At 42.1% G+C, this 20,336-nt stretch overlaps 2 protein-coding genes and 1 long non-coding RNA gene across 6 annotated transcripts in view; 2 read left to right on the top strand and 1 right to left on the bottom strand.

Annotated features, from left to right (window-relative positions):
- The first annotated feature begins 1,361 nt into the window (after window positions 1-1,361).
- On the top strand, window positions 1,362-9,658 carry LOC109889637 (aurora kinase B). 2 transcript variants are annotated; one of them, XM_020481210.2, is made up of 9 exons: window positions 1,362-1,494; window positions 1,659-1,697; window positions 1,936-2,020; window positions 2,143-2,191; window positions 2,313-2,504; window positions 3,078-3,216; window positions 3,494-3,642; window positions 5,362-5,536; window positions 8,901-9,658. In XM_020481210.2, exons 1-9 carry the CDS (start codon window positions 1,486-1,488, stop codon window positions 9,072-9,074), a joined length of 1,011 nt encoding a protein of 336 aa, XP_020336799.1. In that variant the 5' UTR covers window positions 1,362-1,485; the 3' UTR covers window positions 9,075-9,658. The 2 variants fall into 2 exon arrangements, with proteins under 2 accessions (XP_020336799.1, XP_020336800.1); XM_020481211.2 differs by having other exon boundaries at window positions 1,363-1,494; window positions 2,316-2,504.
- Window positions 9,659-10,381: 723 nt separating this feature from the next.
- On the top strand, window positions 10,382-13,636 carry LOC116373672 (uncharacterized). Its single transcript, XR_004209597.1, has 3 exons — window positions 10,382-10,434; window positions 13,177-13,281; window positions 13,399-13,636. It is a non-coding gene; the product is annotated as an uncharacterized LOC116373672 (long non-coding RNA).
- A 3,566-nt stretch (window positions 13,637-17,202) lies between these two features.
- Window positions 17,203-20,336, bottom strand: part of LOC109889639 (cytoskeleton-associated protein 5-like) — a 40,670-nt gene continuing 37,536 nt past the window's right edge. For 2 of the 3 annotated variants that reach the window (XM_020481212.2, XM_031823145.1), the window contains 2 exons: window positions 18,632-18,756; window positions 17,848-18,369 (listed from right to left, as the gene is read on the bottom strand). In XM_020481212.2, the coding sequence (XP_020336801.1) occupies window positions 18,115-18,369; window positions 18,632-18,756 (380 nt within the window). In that variant the 3' untranslated portion in view covers window positions 17,848-18,114. Of the gene's footprint in view, window positions 18,370-18,631; window positions 18,757-20,336 lie in introns of all 3 variants that reach the window. The other variant, XM_031823146.1, reaches the window with a different exon arrangement.

The following is a 20,336-nucleotide window of genomic DNA, read 5'->3' on the forward strand; positions in this document are numbered from 1 at the left end:
TGCAAACCCTGCCACATCCGACGAGCCTCAGAGCCGGTGTAGTACGATTCAATCTTAGTCCCGAATTGACGCTTTGCCTGTTTGATGGTTCGTCAGAGGGCATAGCGGGACTTCTTATAAGTGTCCAGGTAAGAGTCCCACTTTAGCTCAGTGCAGATGCTGTCTGTAATCCATGGCTTCTGGTTGGGGTATGTACGTACAGTCACTGTGGGGACGACGTCATCAATGCACTTATTGATGAAGCCAGTGATTGATGTGGTGAAAATCCCAGAACTTATTCCAGTCTGTGCTAGCAAAACAATCCTGTAGCTTAGCATCTGCGTCATGACCACTTCCTTATTGAGCGAGTCACTGGTACTTCCTGCTTTAGTTTTTGCTTGTAAGCAGGAATCAGAATTATGGTCAGATTTGCCAAAAGGGAGAGGGAGAGTTTTGTACAAGTCTCTGTGTGTGGAGTAAAAGTGGTCTAGTGTTTTTTTTCTTCACATATAACATGCTGGTAGAAATTAGGTAAAAAATATTTTCGGTCATAAGAGACTGTGGCAGAAACATTACATACAAAGTAAGTTACAAATAACATTAAAAAAACACACACAATGGCACAATTGGTTAGGAGCCAGTAAAACAGCACCCATCTCTTCCGGCGCCATCATCAGGACTCATCATGGATATAACCCATTTTAGCATGAACATTGCCATTGAGGGCTTCCACCATTTTAAAGTCGTCAACTGGGTGGGGATTCCTATAAGTTGGGAGCAAGCAGTCAATGAAGAAGAAAATTGATTACTTTCAATGGCGCTGCCCATGCTGTCACAGGCGCGATAATGGCAAAGATGTGTCCCCTATACATCTCTTTCACAGGAGGTTGGTGGCACCTTAAGGAGGACAGGTTTGTGGTAATAGCTGGAGAGGAATTTGTGGAATGGTATCAAATAATGGCTGGAACGGAGCTAATGGAATGGAACGCATGTGTTCAATGCCATTCCATTTACTCCGTTCCAGCCATTATAATGAGCCATCCTCCCCTCAGCGCCTCCACTGATCTCCATGCCGGTTGTACACACGCATATCTGCCCTTTTATTGTCTAGAAAGGTTCCACTTGATCTTGTTTCCTCCCGCCTGCCTTCTATATTGAAGAACATGTATTTCCATTGTTAGAGCGGTCACTCGAATTTCTTGTCAACATAGTCTTTGAGAAAACGCAGGCCGATAGGAAGTAAAACGGAAGCGCGTCACTGCTGAGCTTCTTCTTCTTCGGTGGGGTTCAACGACGGTTGGCATCCAATGTTAATGGTGCACTACTGCCACCAATTGGACGGGTTACTGCTGATCTGACCAATCGACAAGGAGTTATACATTTGGTAGCCAATCACACACGACAACACAGTGTCTTTAAAACATTGGCGGTCGAAGCAGACGACAGTGTAACGTTTGCTTTCAGAATTATCGTAATAACGTTTTGCTTTATGTCACATACATCAGTATGATGCAGGTACGAGTTTAATTGTTCATTTATCAAGGTTCTTCCCACATTGCTGTTGTCTCTAGCTAATAGCTAGCTATCCAGCGTTGTTTGAGAATGCTTTGGCTAGCTAAAATTAGCTTAATGGTGGAGCTAACTTGAAGTACTTGATAAACTATTAAATCTCTTTGCAGAATAAGGAGAATTGTGATCCTAAAGGGCTACATAGACCGGTAGGTTTTGCTACAAATATGTTTTCTCTATTTTTGCTTCCATCCTTTCCATCTGAAATTTGAGCGCGTTGTGTCTAATGTTGGCTAGTTAACGCTAATGTCCGTTTTAGCTGTCTAGCTAGTTAGCTACCATTTTAATTAATTTATTACATTCAAATGACAATTCAGAACGTTGTACCAGTACTGGGGAGTTTGGGGCAATTGGGTTTAATCTAGGATCTTTTTTTCTATACGATAGATGGCAACTCCAATGGTTTCTTTGGGTCCTCAGCGAGTTCAGATGCCCTCTGCACCAGACGCTACAGACAAAAAAGCAATTACAGGTACATTTCTGTAGCTACTATTTTTGCCTGCGGTGTTTCTATAACTTTTCAGATGCCACATCACACCACCTCAATATAATACACCACTTTTGTTGCAAAATTCTGTATCCCTATCTCCTTAGGTCCTGGGAGAGAGCTTGCCACGTCTTCATCCAGTGCAGCTCTAGCAAAGTAAATATTATATCAAAACACATCACCTGACACTAAATGTGTTTAATCTAAAATACCCATTTTCTTATGTAAAATATTTGTACATTCAAGTTGTGGTTTAGCAGCATCTGTTTCTTTTAAGCAGGAAATTCACCATCGATGACTTTGACATTGGGCGGCCACTCGGAAAAGGCAAGTTTGGGAACGTTTACCTGGCCCGGGATAAGAAGCTGGACTTCATCGTGGCGCTGAAGGTGCTCTTCAAGTCTCAGATGGAGAAAGAGGGTGTGGAGCACCAGCTCAGGAGGGAGATCGAGATTCAGTCCCACCTTAGGTCAATAGTTTTGTTTTAGACTTTTATTCCATTTTTGAAGGGGTGGTTTCTGAGTCACAGGTTGAAACATAATACTGGAATGAAATGTATTTTCAATGGATATTTTGTGGAAAACCAGCCCTTTTGAATGTAGTGGTATGGGTTGATGTTGCCTTACTATTCTGTTTCTGCAGGCAATGTTGTGGCATGTTGATTACTACCAACATTATGTCTGGAACAATACCTGTATTGTGATTCTCGTTAGTTTTGTGGCAAGGAAACAAAACAAGAAGGGGATTTAACTTCTTTAGGAAAACTGCCCTGATGTTGGAAACAAACATCATTATGTTGTCATCCACAGTCAAATTTATTTTCTGAGCTACAGCACACTATTTTACATGTGTGGTCTGCTTTGTGTTTTCATTTTTGCCATGAAAGAAAAAAAGTGCGTCCAAGCCCTAACCAATATCATGCAATGTACTTAATTTGGTTCACTTTTGAAACTGACCATAAATTCCTTTAGTTCATTGTGTTAAATTGTTCCGATTATGGGAAAACTGAGATTAAATCCTTGCTCTCTCCGCCCTCCTTTAGACACCCCAACATCCTGCACTTCTACAACTACTTTCATGACCGCACCAGGGTCTTCCTGATCCTGGAGTACGCGCCGCGGGGGGAGATGTACAAAGAGCTGCAGAAATGTGGTCGCTTTGATGACCAGCGCACTGCTACAGTAAGACCGGGATCAGTGTTGCGGGCTATTTATAATTAATCTATTCTTACTAATCCTTTGTTTTATTTCACTCTGTATTTGCCCAAGAACCCCTCCAATCATAACATTTTGTAACTGAAAGGTGTTTTTTGGTTTATAGATGCTAAAATAATTAACTTGATATGAATATTCCTACAATGGACTAGTTTTGGCAGGTAGATTCATGAGGCTGACATGACTTTCTTAGCATTTTAAATCCATTGTAATAATCAAATATGTGTCAAATGTTCTTTGTCAGTACATGGAGGAGTTGTCTGATGCGCTGTTGTACTGCCATGAGAGAAAGGTGATCCATCGGGACATCAAGCCCGAGAACCTGCTGCTGGGATTCCGGGGGGAGCTGAAGATAGCAGACTTTGGCTGGTCTGTCCACGCACCATCCCTAAGGTGAGGGAACACTGAACAGAACCCTCTCCAGCCTAATATGTTTGCCTTCACAGCATTTACTTTTGGTACAATGTGTGTTTTATGTTGTAGGCAGATTGTGCAGAATTGCTAATCGACAAATCACCTTGTGTTCCAAATACCTACTCATTATGAGATCAGGCGATTAGTGATGTGATTCTTAGCCTCGTCTTGCTCAAACGGATCCCAGCAAAACAAACTGAATGTGACCGTACTCAATATGGCTGTCCCTGACAAATCTTGGTCGACTGAAAGTCGCCTGATTTGCCACTTTTAAAATGTGTATTTTTCTATAGACAAACTGTTTGTAATAAAAATCAACTAAACTCAGCAACAACAAAAAGTCCTCGCTGTCAACTGTTTATTTTCAGCAAACTTAACGTGTAAATATTTATGAACAGATTCAACAGACAAACTGAACAAGTTCCACAGAAATGGAATAATGTGTCCCTGAACAGGGGGGGGGGTGTCAAAATAAAAAATAAGTCAGTATCTGGTGTGGCCACCAGTTGCATTAAGTACTGCAGTGTGTCTCCTCATGGGCTGCACCAGATTTGCCAGTTCGTGCTGTGAGATGTTACCCCACTCTTCCTCCAAGGCACCTGCAAGTTCCCGGATGTTTCTAGGGGGGGGGGGGGGTGTGTCTTCCCTGTAACGCACAGCATTGATTGCCTGCAATGACGACGAGCTCAGTCCGATGATGCTGTGACACACCGCCCCAGACCATGACGGACCCTCCACCTCGATCCTGCTCCAGAGTACAGGCCTCGGTGTAACGCTCATTCCTTCGACGATAAACGCGACTCCGACCATCACCCCTGTTGAGACACAACCTTGACTTGACTTATCAGTGAAGAGCACTTTTTACCAGTCCTGTCTGGTCCAGCAACGGTGGGTTTGTGCCCATAGGTGACGTTGTTGCCGGTGATGTCTGGTGAGGACCTGCCTTACAACAGGCCTACAGGCCTACAAGCCCTCAGTCCAGCCTCTCTCAGCCTATTGTGGACAGTCTGAGTACTGATGGGGGGATTGTGTGTTCCTGATGTAACTAGGGCAGTTCCCTTGCAGGGTCTGCCACTGCGAGGACGATCAGCTGTCCTTCCTGTCTCCCTGTAGCACTGTCTTAGGCGTCTCATAGTACGGACATTTCAATGCATTTCCCTGGCCACATCTGCAGTCTTCATGCCTCCTTGCAGCATACCAAATGCACGTTCACGCAGATGAGCAGGGACCCTGGGCATCTTTCCTTTTGGTGTGTTTCAGTAGAAAGGCCTCTTTAGTGTCCTAAGTTTTCATAACTGTGACCTTAAGACACTAACAGATGGTAGGAAACCTTTCCACAGATGCATGTACATTGTTTATGGTTCATTGAACAAGCATGGGAAATGGTGTTTAAACCCTTTACAATGAAGATCTGAAGTTATTTGGATTTTTAAGAGTTGTGTTTGAAAGATGGGGTCCTGAAAAATGGGGCCCCCCCCCTTTTTTTCATTTTTTGTTGTTGCTGGGTTTATATATTTGCTACTGCCTGACAAAAAAATCTTCCTCCACCAACATCAACCAGTCAAATAATTAGGGTCAGCCTTTGTATTCATTAATTCACTGAGACATGTTTTTCCTTCATCTTGACAGTCTCTTTTGTACATATGGGTCAGTCTAAAAACCCTATCACTTATGTAATTTGTTGATTTGCCCCTCTAGGCGCCATACAATGTGTGGAACACTGGACTACCTGCCCCCAGAGATGATTGAGGGAAAGCCCCACGATGAGAAGGTGGACTTGTGGTGCATCGGGGTGCTCTGCTATGAGTGCCTAGTTGGAAACCCCCCTTTTGAAACCGCCAGCAACTCTGAAACGTACAAGCGCATCACAAAGGTTTGCATTTTTAGATGGTCGTTAACTTGTTGGCAGAGGCTGTGGATCTGACTTTTCCTGACCCCTCTTCCTAACAGCTAAAGATCCGGACGCTTCTGTGCATGTGCGAGATTCTCTACTTTACACACAATCTCTGCTCTACTCTGTCAAGAACCTGCCATCACATTTCTCACTGTCAATCGTGAATGCTAATTTAAATTTTACCGGTGACTAGTCCATGCAGCATCTGCATACCAACCATTTGATCTTAATCAATTTCGTGGGGATATATATGCATTTAGATCTTGAGTTAGTGTTTTTGAAGTAGCCTACAGGGTTTTGACTGATGTGCAGCGAGCAACCATAGAGTAGCCTGTTCTCTACAAGTAGAGCAGAGACTGCGTAAAGAATCATGCACAGAAGCTTCAGGGCCTTTAGCGGTCTAAATCGCTGTGACCATATATTTTTCATTAACAAAAAATATAGTTTTTACTGCTGTTTGACACTGGTGGACCAAAAATAGACATGGATGATATTAATCAATGAACTAAATGCAGTGAGTGAACAGAGATCTAAATCAAATCCATATTTGGTGTGACCACCCGTTGCCTTCAAAACAGCATAAATTCTTCTAGGTACACTTGCACAAAGTCGGGTTTTGTAGGCATATTGTCAGGCGTATGATTTAAACAATTATACCAAACCGGTGCTAATGATCATCAATTCAATATGTAGGTTGAAACACGATCATTAACAGAAACAGCTGTGTAGGAGGAATAAAACTGGTTGAGGAACAGCCAAACTCTGCTAACAAGGTGAGGTTGCTGTAGACGGATTACTGTCAAAAATCATACACCACGGCAAGACTGAGCCCAGCAACAAGACACAAGGTAGTTATCAGAAATGTCAAGGCAGAATGCTTTCCAGATGTGATGTCCAAGCTCTTTTGAAGAAGCACAAAGGAAACCGGCAACGTTGAGGGCCGTAGACACAGTGGTCGGCCAAGGAAACATACTGCAGCAGATGAGACCTCATGCTTACTTCCCTTCGCAATCAGAAGATGTCCAGCAGTGCCATCAGCTCAGAATTGACAGAAAACCGTGGGACCCTGGTACACCCATCTACTGTCCAGAGAAGTCTGGTCAGAAGTGGCCTTCATGGAAGACATGCGGCCAAAAAGTCATACCTCCAATGTGGAAACGAGGCCAATTGACTCAACTATGCAAGAAAACACAGGCACGGGGATGCAGAAAAATGGCAACATGTGCTCTTGCCTGATGAGTCCATTTGAAACCGTTCAGCAAATAAACTGCCTTCTGCTACAGCCAAAGGGCTGGACAACGGTACACGAATGAGTGTCTGCGGGTAACAGTGACTCGTGGTGGAGGCTCTTTGCAAGTTTGGGGCTGCATTTCTGTTTACATACACCTTAGCCAAATACATTTAAACTCTGTTTTTCACAGTTCCTGACATTTTAATTCTAGTAAAACTCCCCTGTCTTAGGTCAGTTAGGATCACCACTTTTATTTTAAGACTGTGAAATGTCAGAATAAGTGATTTATTTCAGCTTTCTATTTCTTAATCACATTCCCAGTGTGTCAGTCATTTTAAATGCACTCAATTAGTATTTGGTAGCATTGCCTTTAAATAGTTTAACTTGGGTCAAATGTTTCGCATAGCCTTCCACAAGCTTCCCACAATAAGTTGGGTGAATTTTGGCCCATTCCTCCTGACAGAGCTGGTGTAACTTAGTGAGGTTTGTAGACCTTGCTCGCAAACGCTTTTTCAGTTCTGCCCACAAATCGTCTATGGGATTGAGATCAGGGCTTTGTTGTGGCCACTCCAATACATTAAATGTGTTGTCCTTACGCCATTTTGCCACAACTTTGGAAGTATGCTTGGGGTCATTGTCCATTTGGAAGACCCATTTGCGACCAAGCTTTGACTTCCTGACTGTCTCGATGTTACTTCAATTATATCCACAGTTTCTCCCTCATGATGCCATCTATTTTGAAGTGCACCAGTCCCTCCTGCAGCAAAGCACCCCCACCACATGATGCTGCCACCCCCCATGCTTCACGGTTGGGATGGTGTTCTTCAGCTTGCAAGCATCCCCCATTTTCCTCCAAACATAACGATGGTCATTAAGGCCAAACAATTCTATTTTTGTTTCATCAGACCAGAGGATATTTCACCAGAAAGTATGATCTTTGTCCCCATGTGCAGTTGCAAACCGTATTCTGGCTTTTTTTTATGGTGGTTTTGAAGCATTGGTTTCTTCCTTGCTGAGTGGCCTTTCAGGTTATGTGGATATAGATACTTTTGTACCTGTTTCCTCCAGCATCTTCACAAGGTCCTTTGCTGCTGTTCTGGGATTGATTTGCACTTTTCGCACCAAGTACGTTCATCTCTAGGAGAAAGAACCCATCTCCTTCCTGAGCGGTATGACAGCTGCGTGGTCCCATAGTGTTTGTACTTGCATACTATTGTTTGTTCAAATGAATGTGGTACCTTCAGGCATTTGGAAATTGCTCCCAAGGATGAACCAGACTTGTGGAGGTCTACAATTATTTTTCTGATGTCTTGGCTGATTTATTTTGATTTTCCCATGATGTCAAGCAAAGATGCATAGTTTGAAGGTAGGCCTTGAAATACATCCACAGGTACACCAATTGACTCATTATGCCAATTAGCCTAACGGAAGCTTCTAAAGCCATGACAACATTTCTGGGGAATTTTCCAAGCTCTTTAAAGGCAGTCAACTTAGTGTATGTAATCTTCTGACCCACTGGAATTGTGGTACAGTGAAATAATCTGTCTATAAACAATTGTTGGAAAAATTACTTGTGTCATGCACAAAGTAGATGTCCTAACCGTCTTTCCAAAACTATAGTTTCTTAACAAGAAATGTGTGGGGTGGTTGAGAACTAATATTAATGACGACAACTTAAAGTGTATGTAAACTTCTGACTTCAACTGTATGTACGAAAGATAGTTAATGGTACAATGATTCCTACACTAGCAATTTAGCAACCAGGAAATGACAGCAATTTCCACTAAGGGAAACCGCCACAGTCAGAACAGCTTTCCCAGTTTGACAACCGATACCTTGAGAGAAATCAATAGCCGAATATCACCGCCAGTCACAACACTGGAGGATAAGCTATACTATGAAACACCATCATTCCACTGTTAGTGCCAGAGATGGACATTTTCTGAAATCACAATGCAAAAAATGTGTAGCAACTTTTTTAAGTATCTGCTATATAGAAAATGCTTTTATGAAACCTAGTTGTAATTTATTCAGAGAATGATTGATCAATTCATCCAGTAACCAATGCATAGGTATGAACGGTGATTAAGGACATCTCCCTCAATGTCTCAGGTGGACCTGCAGTTCCCCGAAGTGGTGTCCGACGGGGCTAGGGACCTGATCTCTAAGCTGCTCCGCCACAGCCCCTCCAAGCGGCTGCCGCTGCGGAATGTAATTGACCACCCATGGGTGAAAAACAACTCACGGCGGGTCCTACCTCCTGTCTTTCCTCTCAAGAAACCCTAACGTCAGTTGTTCCAGCCTGTTACAAACTGCTAAGAAACCCTAAAAGCACCAAAGAGACAAATCTATTTACGGTTCCAGTCTACCTTCTACCTGAGTGAGGGACTATGTCTTGCACTGTTGATTGGGAGGGACTATGGTGATATGTTTTGTTTATTTTTTTCCTTCTCCACTTTCAAGGGTTTCACATTTTTGTTACCCGGGAAATCTTCATCCACAGGGTTTAGAGTGGTCTTAACTTCAAATATTTTTTTTTGTTTTTTTTTTATGGATCTGAGAGGGTCAGGGGGGGAGTTTGGGAAAACCTGAACTAGATTACTGTCATTTATATTTCAATTTACACCAAGAACAGGTTAAGGCTGCTCTCTACTGGTAGAAATGAGGAAGGCCATTGAGAATAAGGATGATTCCTTTATAATTCTTAAATGGATTTCAAGAAGAGGATGTCTGTCTACTAACTAAAGTCTTTTCAGTTTTTGTACAGCATGTGTATATAACGGCATCTACAAGCAAAGTTTATGTATCTGAAATTTCCTTGTGCAACTGTTTTGAAATAAAAATCATCCCAACTGTGAGGGAACCTTAAACTCTCCTGCCTGATGTTTGCGCCACAAATAAATACCGTGAAGTCAGTGTTTTGAGATGGCGCAAAAGTGTGTCATGGTTTAATTGAAGTTATGCAATTTTACCTGCCAAAATGCATATCTTACCACCTTGGAAAGGCTGGTCATGGATCACATCAACAGCATCGTCCCGGATACCCTAGACCCACTCCAACTCGCATACTGCGCCAACAGATCCAAAAATGAATCAATCGCACTGCCCTTTCCCACCTGGACAAAAGGAACATCTATGTGAGAACCTCCCTCTGCAACTGGATCCTGGACTTCCTGACGCGTCCGCCCCGAGGTGGTAAGGGTAGGCATCAACATGTCTGCCACGCTTTACTCCTTAATCACCCGCGACTGGCTAAACACGACACCCAACACCTTCATTATGTTTGCTGACGACACAACTATTTGCATGCCGCTGCTCTTATCTATGCATAGTCCCTTTAATAACTACCTACATGGACATATTATGTCAATTACCTCGACACCGATGCCCCTTTTCACACCAAGTACGTTCATCTCTAGGAGAAAGAACCCATCTCCTTCCTGAGCGGTATGACAGCTGCGTGGTCCCATGGTGTTTATACTTGCATACTATTGTTTGTTCAGATGAATGTGGTACCTTCAGGCGTTTGGAAATTGCTCCCAAGGATGAACCAGACTTGTGGAGGTCTACAATTATTTTTCTGATGGCTTGGCTGATTTCTTTTGATTTTCCCATGATGTCAAGCAAAGATGCACAGAGTTTGAAGGTAGGCCTTAAAATACACCCACAGGTAAACCAATTGACTCAAATTATGCCAATTAGCCTAACAGAAGCTTCTAAAGCCATGACAACATTTCGGTGGAATTTCCCAAGCTGTTTAAAGGCAGTCAACTTATGTATGTAATCTTCTGACCCACTACATATTACGTCAATTACCTCGACACCGGTGCCCCCTGTATATAGCCCCGTTATTTTACTTAATTATTTATGTCTTTTTTACATATTTGTGGTATTTTCTTAACTGCATTGTTGGATAAGGGCTTGTAAAGTAACCATTTCACTGTAAGGTATACTACACCTGTTGCATACGATTAGATTTTTTTAAATAATGAACGGGAGCATTACATTGCAGTTTTTCAAAGCACCCATACATATTGCGGACAAGTTTGTACCGGCGTGCAGATCAGTAGATTGCAGTTTGTAGGAGGGTCGAAGAACCCCAGGATTTTGTGGGTCATGTTAGCAATAAACAATGAAGCCCAGCTCTCACTGCTTTCAATAAGCCTGTGGCCTCAAATCTCACATCTGTGCCATATGCACGAGAAAATTTCACCGAGCATCTGTGATGGGACTTGATTTCATGACTGACAGTAGCGAGGTGGCCAGTCCATCGCTGATCAAGAAGTATTTTCAGTTTTTCCCCAGTGTACTGTGCCGCCACCATGGGCTTTCTACATTTATTATACAGGGAGCTACACGCACTGAAAAAGTCCTCTCAGTTCCTCAGACATAGCGTGCACCACAACCAAATGCAGACCTTCAACCAGGCGTTACAAAGGGCCTGCTTTCTCCCACTTAAAATGAGGCTCAGGTAAATGTCAAGACAAGCCTGCGCTGGCTCCTTCCTCCAACACCAATGTTGTCAGGCGCTAGGGGCTGGCTGTGATGTTACCCTCGTGCTTAGCCAACTAGCTATAAATTATTCAGTGCGCCAGGACCACAATTTAAAGAAGCTAGCTGTCTGCAAAAGTGAACCTCTGTGAGGGGAGGGGGGGGGGGGGGGGGGGAACAGTTTGACCCCGTCCTGGGATCCAATGAGCTTCCTAAATAAGGTAAGGAAGGCAATACCGAATGACATTGCATGGCTAGGTGCCCAATCAGAATGCCTTTTGGGATTTGAACCACTACATTTTACATTATTACATCACCCTTTCTCCCCACTCTTCAGATCATGAGCACACACCGGCATATAGCCTTTGTCCCGGTCTGCGCTACTGGCCACCAGGCATGGTAATTAATATACCAATTGTTATGTTTATGGGAAACAAACCTGGGGGTGGGCACAAATTCTAGCTGGGGATCCATACCTGGCTTTGCCACCCGTAGAGCCGGTGTTGTGCCGAAAATCTCCCCCCTGCCAGAACCCCCCCCCCCCTTCGCGTGAACGCGTACACACACACAATTCTTCATCATGCAGTTTTCGGTTTGGCTATTTGTTTCAAGTGTATTAGTCTATAAATAAATCTCTTTGCCAAAATTCGTCATCTCTCCCATGTCCTATTCGACTAGTAGATGTCCTGAAATGTTTATTTGCTTGCCTACATTTTACTCCCTCTATGTTTAATATAACACACATACATTAGTTATTCAATTCGGTTGCCAATCCTGATGTGAAGTTTGTTCTATAGAAAGTATTTGACTCTGATGTGTGCCACAGAAAGTATTTGAATCTAGACACAAAATTAAGGATATTAGAAGGGGGGTATTTCGGCAAGGCTATTTTCTTGCCTGCTGAAATCCCCCCCACCCCCCTTCTCTTGGTACTGTTGACCAGTACTGTGTGCTACAGAAAGCAAAAGTAGAGGATAAAGAAACATAAACACTTATTTTAGAAACATATTGTAATGTTTAAGATAATAAAGATAATACACAAATCACACAGTAACATAAAAACATCACATGAAGTTAAGTTAGTTAATAAACATTAAATAGGAAATACACATTTTGATCTTTGCACAATAAGATATAAAATGACAAATCAAATATAAAAAGACAAATAACAAACAAATACTGGAAAGCTGCAACAGCTCGACTGAACATTTAGTCCACTTTTTATGGAAAGATTTCAGGTGATGCCGTCGCCTGGAACTCAAGCCTAACCTAGTCCTGACAGGCAGCGCATACAGAATCATCCAATGATGGGATGGTTTTCATACAGGACTGGTGGAACCATCGTGGGCAGAGTGGTCAGAACCACTCTGAAATGTATGATGAAAAATGTTAAGATATTTTAAACATTGAATACATTTTCTTGAATTACAATTATTTCATTATCAGACAAAGCAGATAATACTACCTCTAGAAATATTACTGCTTATACAAATTCGTACTTGTAAAAATGTGCCTTTTAGAAGTGTACAAGCAATTACCCAGTAAGTGTTTTCCTCATTATTGTCCACCTCCCCACAGAAGTGGCACAGTTGGCTCAGGTCATCTAGCAAAACATAATGTCAAGTAGTCTATACATCTTTACATGTATTTTTCAGAGCAAACAGGGAACAAGGGAATAGTATAGGTTTCTAGTAACACAATTATTTAAATACATGTGTTTTAGTGGCCATCTAGTCAGAAGTTGGATCAAAGGTAACCTTGAAAGATCCATATAAATGTTTTTTTTATTTTATCTACAATTATATTAAATTAGAAATTGAACATACCAGTGTTTTGGAGGAGAGTGACTGCTATTTCTTTTTTCATGATGTTAACATCTTTGTCTGTATTTGAAAAGACAATCGACTCCTCCTTCAGAACACATTCAGCAAACTGGGGAAAAATTTGATGGGCATTTCAGTCTTCCCCAACGAAATTATGTTTACACTTAAGATTCTAATTCGTAAGTATACAACGACACAGCTATAATATAATTTGACAGTTCTGTTTTGCCTTTTTAGTCAGTATACTTTCAGTAGGTTAATTGTGCATTACTTATACTCTCATTCTTACTTTCAAGGCAAAGACCCCACAAGAAGTAACATCTTGTTTCCATGGGTGAGGAAGGGTACCACACACCCATCTGGAGATATTACCCCCCTTCTCTCTCTCAGGAATGATCTGAACATCTATGTTAATAAAAGTACAGCATTTTGACACTTTATTGATTACAATATAGAGATTAATAGTATAGCATTTCAAAGACTTTATTGATTCCATTGTAAAAAATTATATTAAAAGCAGTTTTTACCTTGTCACCCCTTGGCATCTTTTTATCTTTCTGGCACTTTCCTCCATTGGGTTGAGGAACAGAGCCCTCTTTTGGGATGGCAGCATAACCTTTCAAGTTTAGACAGACACACAGATCACATATTACATTCACACATATTACACACACATAAATATACACATATGGCACACACACATTTTACACACGTGTATTATTTCACATGTGTTCCGTATTATGTATGTATTTCTTAGTTCTTAGTACTGCCTTAGCGGCTCTTATCGTCACAGTCCGGTGGTTGTGTTCATTGATGATGGCAATAATGTACTTGTACATCATTGGATCAATCTGAATTTTAAAAGAGCAGTTGCTTGAGTTCAAAATATTCTCATATTATGAGAATAATCCAACCAACCTTAAGTTTTGATTTCTTGCTCACCCAAATGCCAGTCATTTCAAAGGTGTCAATGTAGAAAGCTTGCTCGGTTGACTGCCTGTTAAAATTCCGCATCAGATGGAACATGTAGGCATTGATGGTCTGACAGAAATAAAGAAAGACAATGAAGGTAAATCTGTTACATGGAAAAACAACTATTTAGGTTTTCCTTATAAATACACAGATTAATCACATACATACAGTGTTTACATATACTGTATGTGCAACACAGTCTTACCTCACTTTCCAGCTCCATATTTGGACCAGTTCTGTGGAGATCCTGATAAAAGATTTATATGGGCCGATTCTAGACAACAGCACATATACATATTTTCCTCCCCAAGCCTCTGCAACACCTGGAAAAATATACATGTAAGTGTACTGAGATATATAAATGGATCAACCTGACGAGTACATACATGCATTTGTTTTTATCAGTAGCTGCTGCTGCTGCTGCTGCTGCTGCTGGTGAGGTGTCTGAGGAGGTGGAGGCCGCTGGTTTGGTGGCTGTGGAGGCAGCACCTGCTGATGTGGTGGGCTGTGGAGGTGGAGGCTGTTGGTGTAGTGGCTGTGGAGGCTGCACCTGCTGGTGTGGTTAAATAAAGGTGAAATAAAACCTGCTGGTGTGGTGGTTGTTGGGGTGGAGGCCGCTGGTGTGGTGGCTGTGGAGGCTGCACCTGCTGGTGTGGTGGTTTTGGTGGTGGAGGCTGTTGGTATGGTGGCTGTAGAGGCTGTACCTGCTGGTGTGGTGTTTGTGGAGGCCATTGGTGTGGTGGCTGTGGAGGCTGCACCTGCTGGTGTGGTGGTTTTGGAGGTGGAGGCTGTGGTGGTTCTGGTGTGGTGGTTCTGTGGTGGTTCTGGAGGCTGCTGATTTAATTTTATGAGGGATCTGACGAGTCTCCTCTACATGAGGTCTCAGGTGACCCATGCTTATTTTAGGGAAGATAAACCCCTAGTCATCTTCCAAGTCCACACTTTTCCCTTCGAGACCTCTAATCGTATATGGGCCAAGATAGTTGGGATCTAGTTTAACCCCGTTCCTCTGCTGGCTTCAGATATTTACCCTCCACACTCTGTCACCCACATTAAGTTTTGGCACTGTGCCTCTAGTTTTTTTGGAGGATTTCCTCTGGACCTCAGCAGTCCATGTCCATGGCAGTCTGGAGAACCTCATTGAGCTTCAGCATATCTTCATTTAAGTCTTCCACTGCTAAGACCTTCTCGACACTGCTGTCAATCTATAACATACATATCTGATATGAATTTAAACTTACAAGGACAGTCTGCACTTCTCAAATCAACTAGAATGTAAAATGATGTACACCAACCCTGTAATGTTCTGGAACGAGCCTCTCTACCGAACATCAGGTAGAAGGGGGAGTATTTTGTTGACATTTGATTCTTGGTTCTTAAACCATACATTACGGCATCAAGGTGCTTGTCCCACTCTTTTGGTTTTTGGCCCACTAATTTAGAGATGGATCTGAAAATGTGATTGAATAGAAAATGTTATGCCACAAGTTATGATATTATGAGAATAATCCAACCAACCTTAAGTTTTGATTTCTTGCACACCCAGATGCCAGTCATTTTAAAGGTGTCAATGTAGAAAGCTTGCTTGGTTGACTGGCTGTTGGTCTGGCAGAAAAAAAGAAAGACAATGATGTTAAATCTGACACAAGTTATTCTTAGAATGTGATTTTATTTTATAACATTGTAGTTGATGAACTCAGTCTACAGATGTTGCTTATACCTCTGTATTGTCCCGTTCATCCTTTCTACCAATCCATTCATCTGGGGATGGTACGGTGAGCAGAGACTTCTTCGGGTCGCCAGACATTTTTTGTTGATATTTTATTATAAAAGGGGAAAAAAACTTTTAGAAAGCTGAAGACATTTAAATAAATATTAAAGTTGAGTAACACAGTTACTATTTACTTAATTGACAAACTCCTTCCCTTGGTCTGTGAGTATACGTTTGGGTGCCTCAAACTGACAGAAAAATTTGATTAATGCAGACTGACCACCTTAGCAGACTTTGTGTGGGGGGGTTATGCCTGTGGCCATTTAGTGAGGTAGTCAATCATAACACAGATATACTGGTGTCCGCTGTCTGTCTGTGTCAGTTTGCCGATAAGGTCCATCCCAAGTAGTTCAAATGGCTGCGTGACCTTGAGGAAACATTGAACACACTTTACATTAAGTGTGTATTAGCTATGCTGTAGGTATATATCAACACCTGTAGTAACAACATTGTAGATTGAATTGCTATGTAATTAACCTATCTGTTATGTTAGGGTCACCTACATCACATGCGCTAAGACACACACAAACTTAAATGCACCAAGTTATGTGAAAATTTGCTAGCAACAGCAAGCTAGCTAAATAGGACAAATTAGCTAGCAACTGCAAACTAGCTAGCTCGATTGCCATAAATGTTTAATGCTTTTTGACCTGTCCACAAATTAATATAATTGGTTCAGAGTTTGTTTTTATATTTCAACCTGCGTGTCGTGATCACGTTTGGTGTGGGGGGACAAAATCAATTTGCGTAGCAAGAGATGGAAATAGAAATCAATCCTAATTCAGGCAACTGACTGTATGCAATATTCAATCAGTGAGCAGAACAGTTTACATGACTCTTCATAGCTTTCTGTTTGGAAATCAGACCCAGTTGTCATGTCAGCACAGCTGTAAGTACTGCTGCATACCACAACAAAAAAGACATGCCGAGGGGGCCAGGCTTCCAGTCTGGAAACACGTTTTCTACGCTCGTTGGCTTAAAGATTTGAAGACAGAAATCTGTGGAAAGCTTGATATACTGCCATTAAATGTTCAATTTGATCAATGTTTTCCTGCATGTGTATGCCACATCTTCCATTATCCATTGGCCTTTTTAGAATATTGCATGGAATAGAAAAATAGCTTGTCAAATGTCTAAAATGTTGTGTGTCCTTTTGGCACTTTATCATTGAGACACTACCGCAGATTGTATATTTATGTACACAAATGCAATTTATGTATATTTGCCTTTATTGTAACTTATGAACCAATGAGCTGAAGTTCTGAAATGCGTTAATATAAATGTATATCACTCAACATGTGGTGCAGTGATGTGTTCAATCGAGCAAGAATAAAATGCAAAACGTATACACATTAGGTAGTTTGTTAAAAAAAAAAAACTTTATTGCCATTTCACTATCGATTATACACTTAAAACCCAGAAGAGCAACAATTTAAGACTACTTCCATTTGAATTAAATACAAAAACAATGCATCAGAATTATCGACATTCTGCTACAGAACGCAAGATGGGAGTATTATTAAACCAATGACTTAAACATATTTTAGTAATGCAAACTTTATTACAAAAACAATTACTTCATGCCATGCTCCTTGCTTTACTTCGAGAACAGAATCAATCCTTCAAGTTTTACAAGTCTTAACTTCATAGATGGAAAAGCAAAATAGCAAGTTTAGCAAACAGTCGTATGAACTGACAGGGCCTGAAAACAGGGTCGGGGTCAATTCCAGAAGTAAACTGACATTCCAATTCCTACTCAGATTTTCCTAAATGCTTCTCTATGAGGAAACATTTGTTTTTTTGTTTACTTCCAGAAATAACTGAATTAAAATGGAATTGACCCCAACCCTGCTTGGAGGCCCAGAGAAGAGACATGTCATGGTTTGACTATGAAATTCAAAACCTTCCAAAAAAAAATGAAAAAAGCTAGATTAAGTAACACATATTACAGCATTCTGCACATGGAAACTGTACACTGTAACCCTAACTTGACACTTAAAAGCATTGAGTGGTTAGCATCCATGAGTATATACACACACAATTGTGCCACGATACTCAACAAAAAAAATTGTCCACTTACAGAATATTATACAATGAGACAGGTGCTTTTTCAATTTACACAGAAGAGGGGGTTACCCAGAAAAAGAAAGCCAGGATAAGAGCAGGGTTTTGGGGTGGGTAAAGCCAAGGCTGGGTGGGTATCGGGTCGAGGCTGGCTAACACATTGGATAGACTGGGTATAGAGATGAGCTTGGGGGTCAGGGGTCGTTTATTGGCGGTTGCTCTTTATCCGTTCCAGCCTCTTCTTGAGGTCGTCGAGGTTGGCGGAGGGGGACGAGCATCGAGTGGGGCTGTGGGAGTGGGACTGCTCCTGCTGGAAGTGGGACTCGCGGGACTCTTTGAGCTGAGACAGTTTGCTTTGGAGCATGTCTGTAGAGGAGGCCACCGAGGGCTTGGACAGAAGGGACGTGATGGGACGCATCGGTCCACTGTCCCCCTCCTCCTGCTGCAACAGCTGAGCCTGCTATTAGGGTGGAGATGAGAGAGGAGAGAGAAGAGAAAATGAGGGACGGGAAAGAGAAGGAGAGAAAGGAGGGGAAAGAGAACAGGTGATCAGCTTTCAAATTTAAAGTAAGCAAGCCAAGAAACGATGCTACATTACTGTGGGTATGACAAGCTATAATATAATGGGGACACTCATTAATACAGCAAGTATTCAATTTCTACATCATCATAATATGAAATTGTAAACTGAGTGGCACCAATGTGATCGACATTAAACTAACCCTGGAGTTGTTCTCCAGTCCTTGTCTCTGTCTCAGAATCTTCAGTCTCTCGTAGTACACTGCAGGTTTCATCTCCTCTCCGTTCAGAGGCACTGAGCCAGAGTCTAGGCCATGTTGGGGAATCACTGGAACAGAGAAACATTTAACTTCAACAGAACTCGTCACAGCAACTGAAGCGCTTTTCAAGCAGTCCAGCACATGCATATACAGTAATATCAATGAATGCATTCGTCAAGTATTCAAACACCTTGACTTTTCCCACTTCAATCAAATAATATTTTATTGGTCACATACACATGGTTAGCAGATGTTAATGCGAGTGTAGCGAAATGCTTGTGCTTCTTTTGGTTACTAGCCTAACGCTTTAACCACTAGGTTTCCTGCCGCCCATATATTAAAGTGTCCAGTGATTGGGTCTCAATGTAGGCGGCAGCCTCTCTAAGTTAGTGATTGCTGTTTAGCAGTTTTACGGCCTTGAGGTTGAAAAACAGCTTCTATCTCTTGGTCCCAGCTTTGATGCACCTGTACGGACCTCGCCTTCTGGATGATAGCGGGGTAAATAGGCAGTTTGTTGTCCTTGATGATCTTTTTGGCCTTCCTGTGACATCAAGTGCTGTAGGTGTCATGGACGGCAGGTAGTGTGCCCCCGGTGATGCTCACCCTGCGGAGAGCCTTGCGGTTGAGGGCGGTGCAGTTGCCGTACCAGGCTATGATACAGCCCGACAGCATGCTCTCGATTGTGCATCTGTAAAAGTTTGTAAGGGTTTTGGGTGACAAGCCAAATTCCTTCAGCCTCCTGAGGTTGAAGAGGCGCTGTTGCGCCTTCTTCACCACACTGTTTGTGTGGATGGACCATTTCAGTTTGTCTGATGTGTATGCCTAGGAGCTTGAAATTTTGTTTTCCTGACACCACACTCCGAGTGCTCACCTCCTCCCTGTAGGCTGTCTTGTCGTTGTTGGTTATCAAGCCAACTACTGTTGTCGTCTGCAAACTTGATGATTGAGTTGCATGGCCACGCAGTTGTGGGTAAACAGGGAGTACAGGAGAGGGCTGAGCACACAGTCTTGTGGGGCCCGAGTGTTGAGGGTCAGCGAAGTAGAGATGTTGTTTCCTACCTTCACCACCTGGGGGTGGCCCATCAGAAAGTCCAGGACTCAGTTGCATAGGGTGGGGTTGGAGGGTACTATGGTGTTGAATGCTGAGCTGTAGTCGATGAACAACATTCTTATAGGTATTATTTTTGTCCAGATGGGATAGGGCAGTATGCAGTGTGATGGCGATTATGTCGTCTGTGGACCTGTTGGGGCGGTGGGAATAAATATATCTGAATGACAGTATGAGGACTGGTCTTAATAAATCAATCCGATTTTTCTGGCAATGTAAGGATTATTTTGCTCTTCACTCGCAGTCAGTAGCCTAGACCTCCGCCTGACTGGTCAGGTTGTACAGCGCCATATTTTCCTAACAGAAACCCTTAATTAAAATTGCTTTAGCCGTGATAATTTTTTTAATCAATGCTCCCTTTGTCATTTAGTTTTATAACTAAAATGCTTGACTGCATTTAAAGACATAGATGACTTGTATGCTATTTGATGACGTGCACAAATTAATTGATTGATGTACTGTATATTTAAGTAGGCCTTTATGCCAATAAGTAAGTTACACTAAAACAGCTACAGTAACAAATGCACTTTTGTTTTCTTG

This window comes from Oncorhynchus kisutch, linkage group LG4, assembly GCF_002021735.2.
Source record: "Oncorhynchus kisutch isolate 150728-3 linkage group LG4, Okis_V2, whole genome shotgun sequence".
Taxonomy (NCBI): domain Eukaryota; kingdom Metazoa; phylum Chordata; class Actinopteri; order Salmoniformes; family Salmonidae; genus Oncorhynchus; species Oncorhynchus kisutch.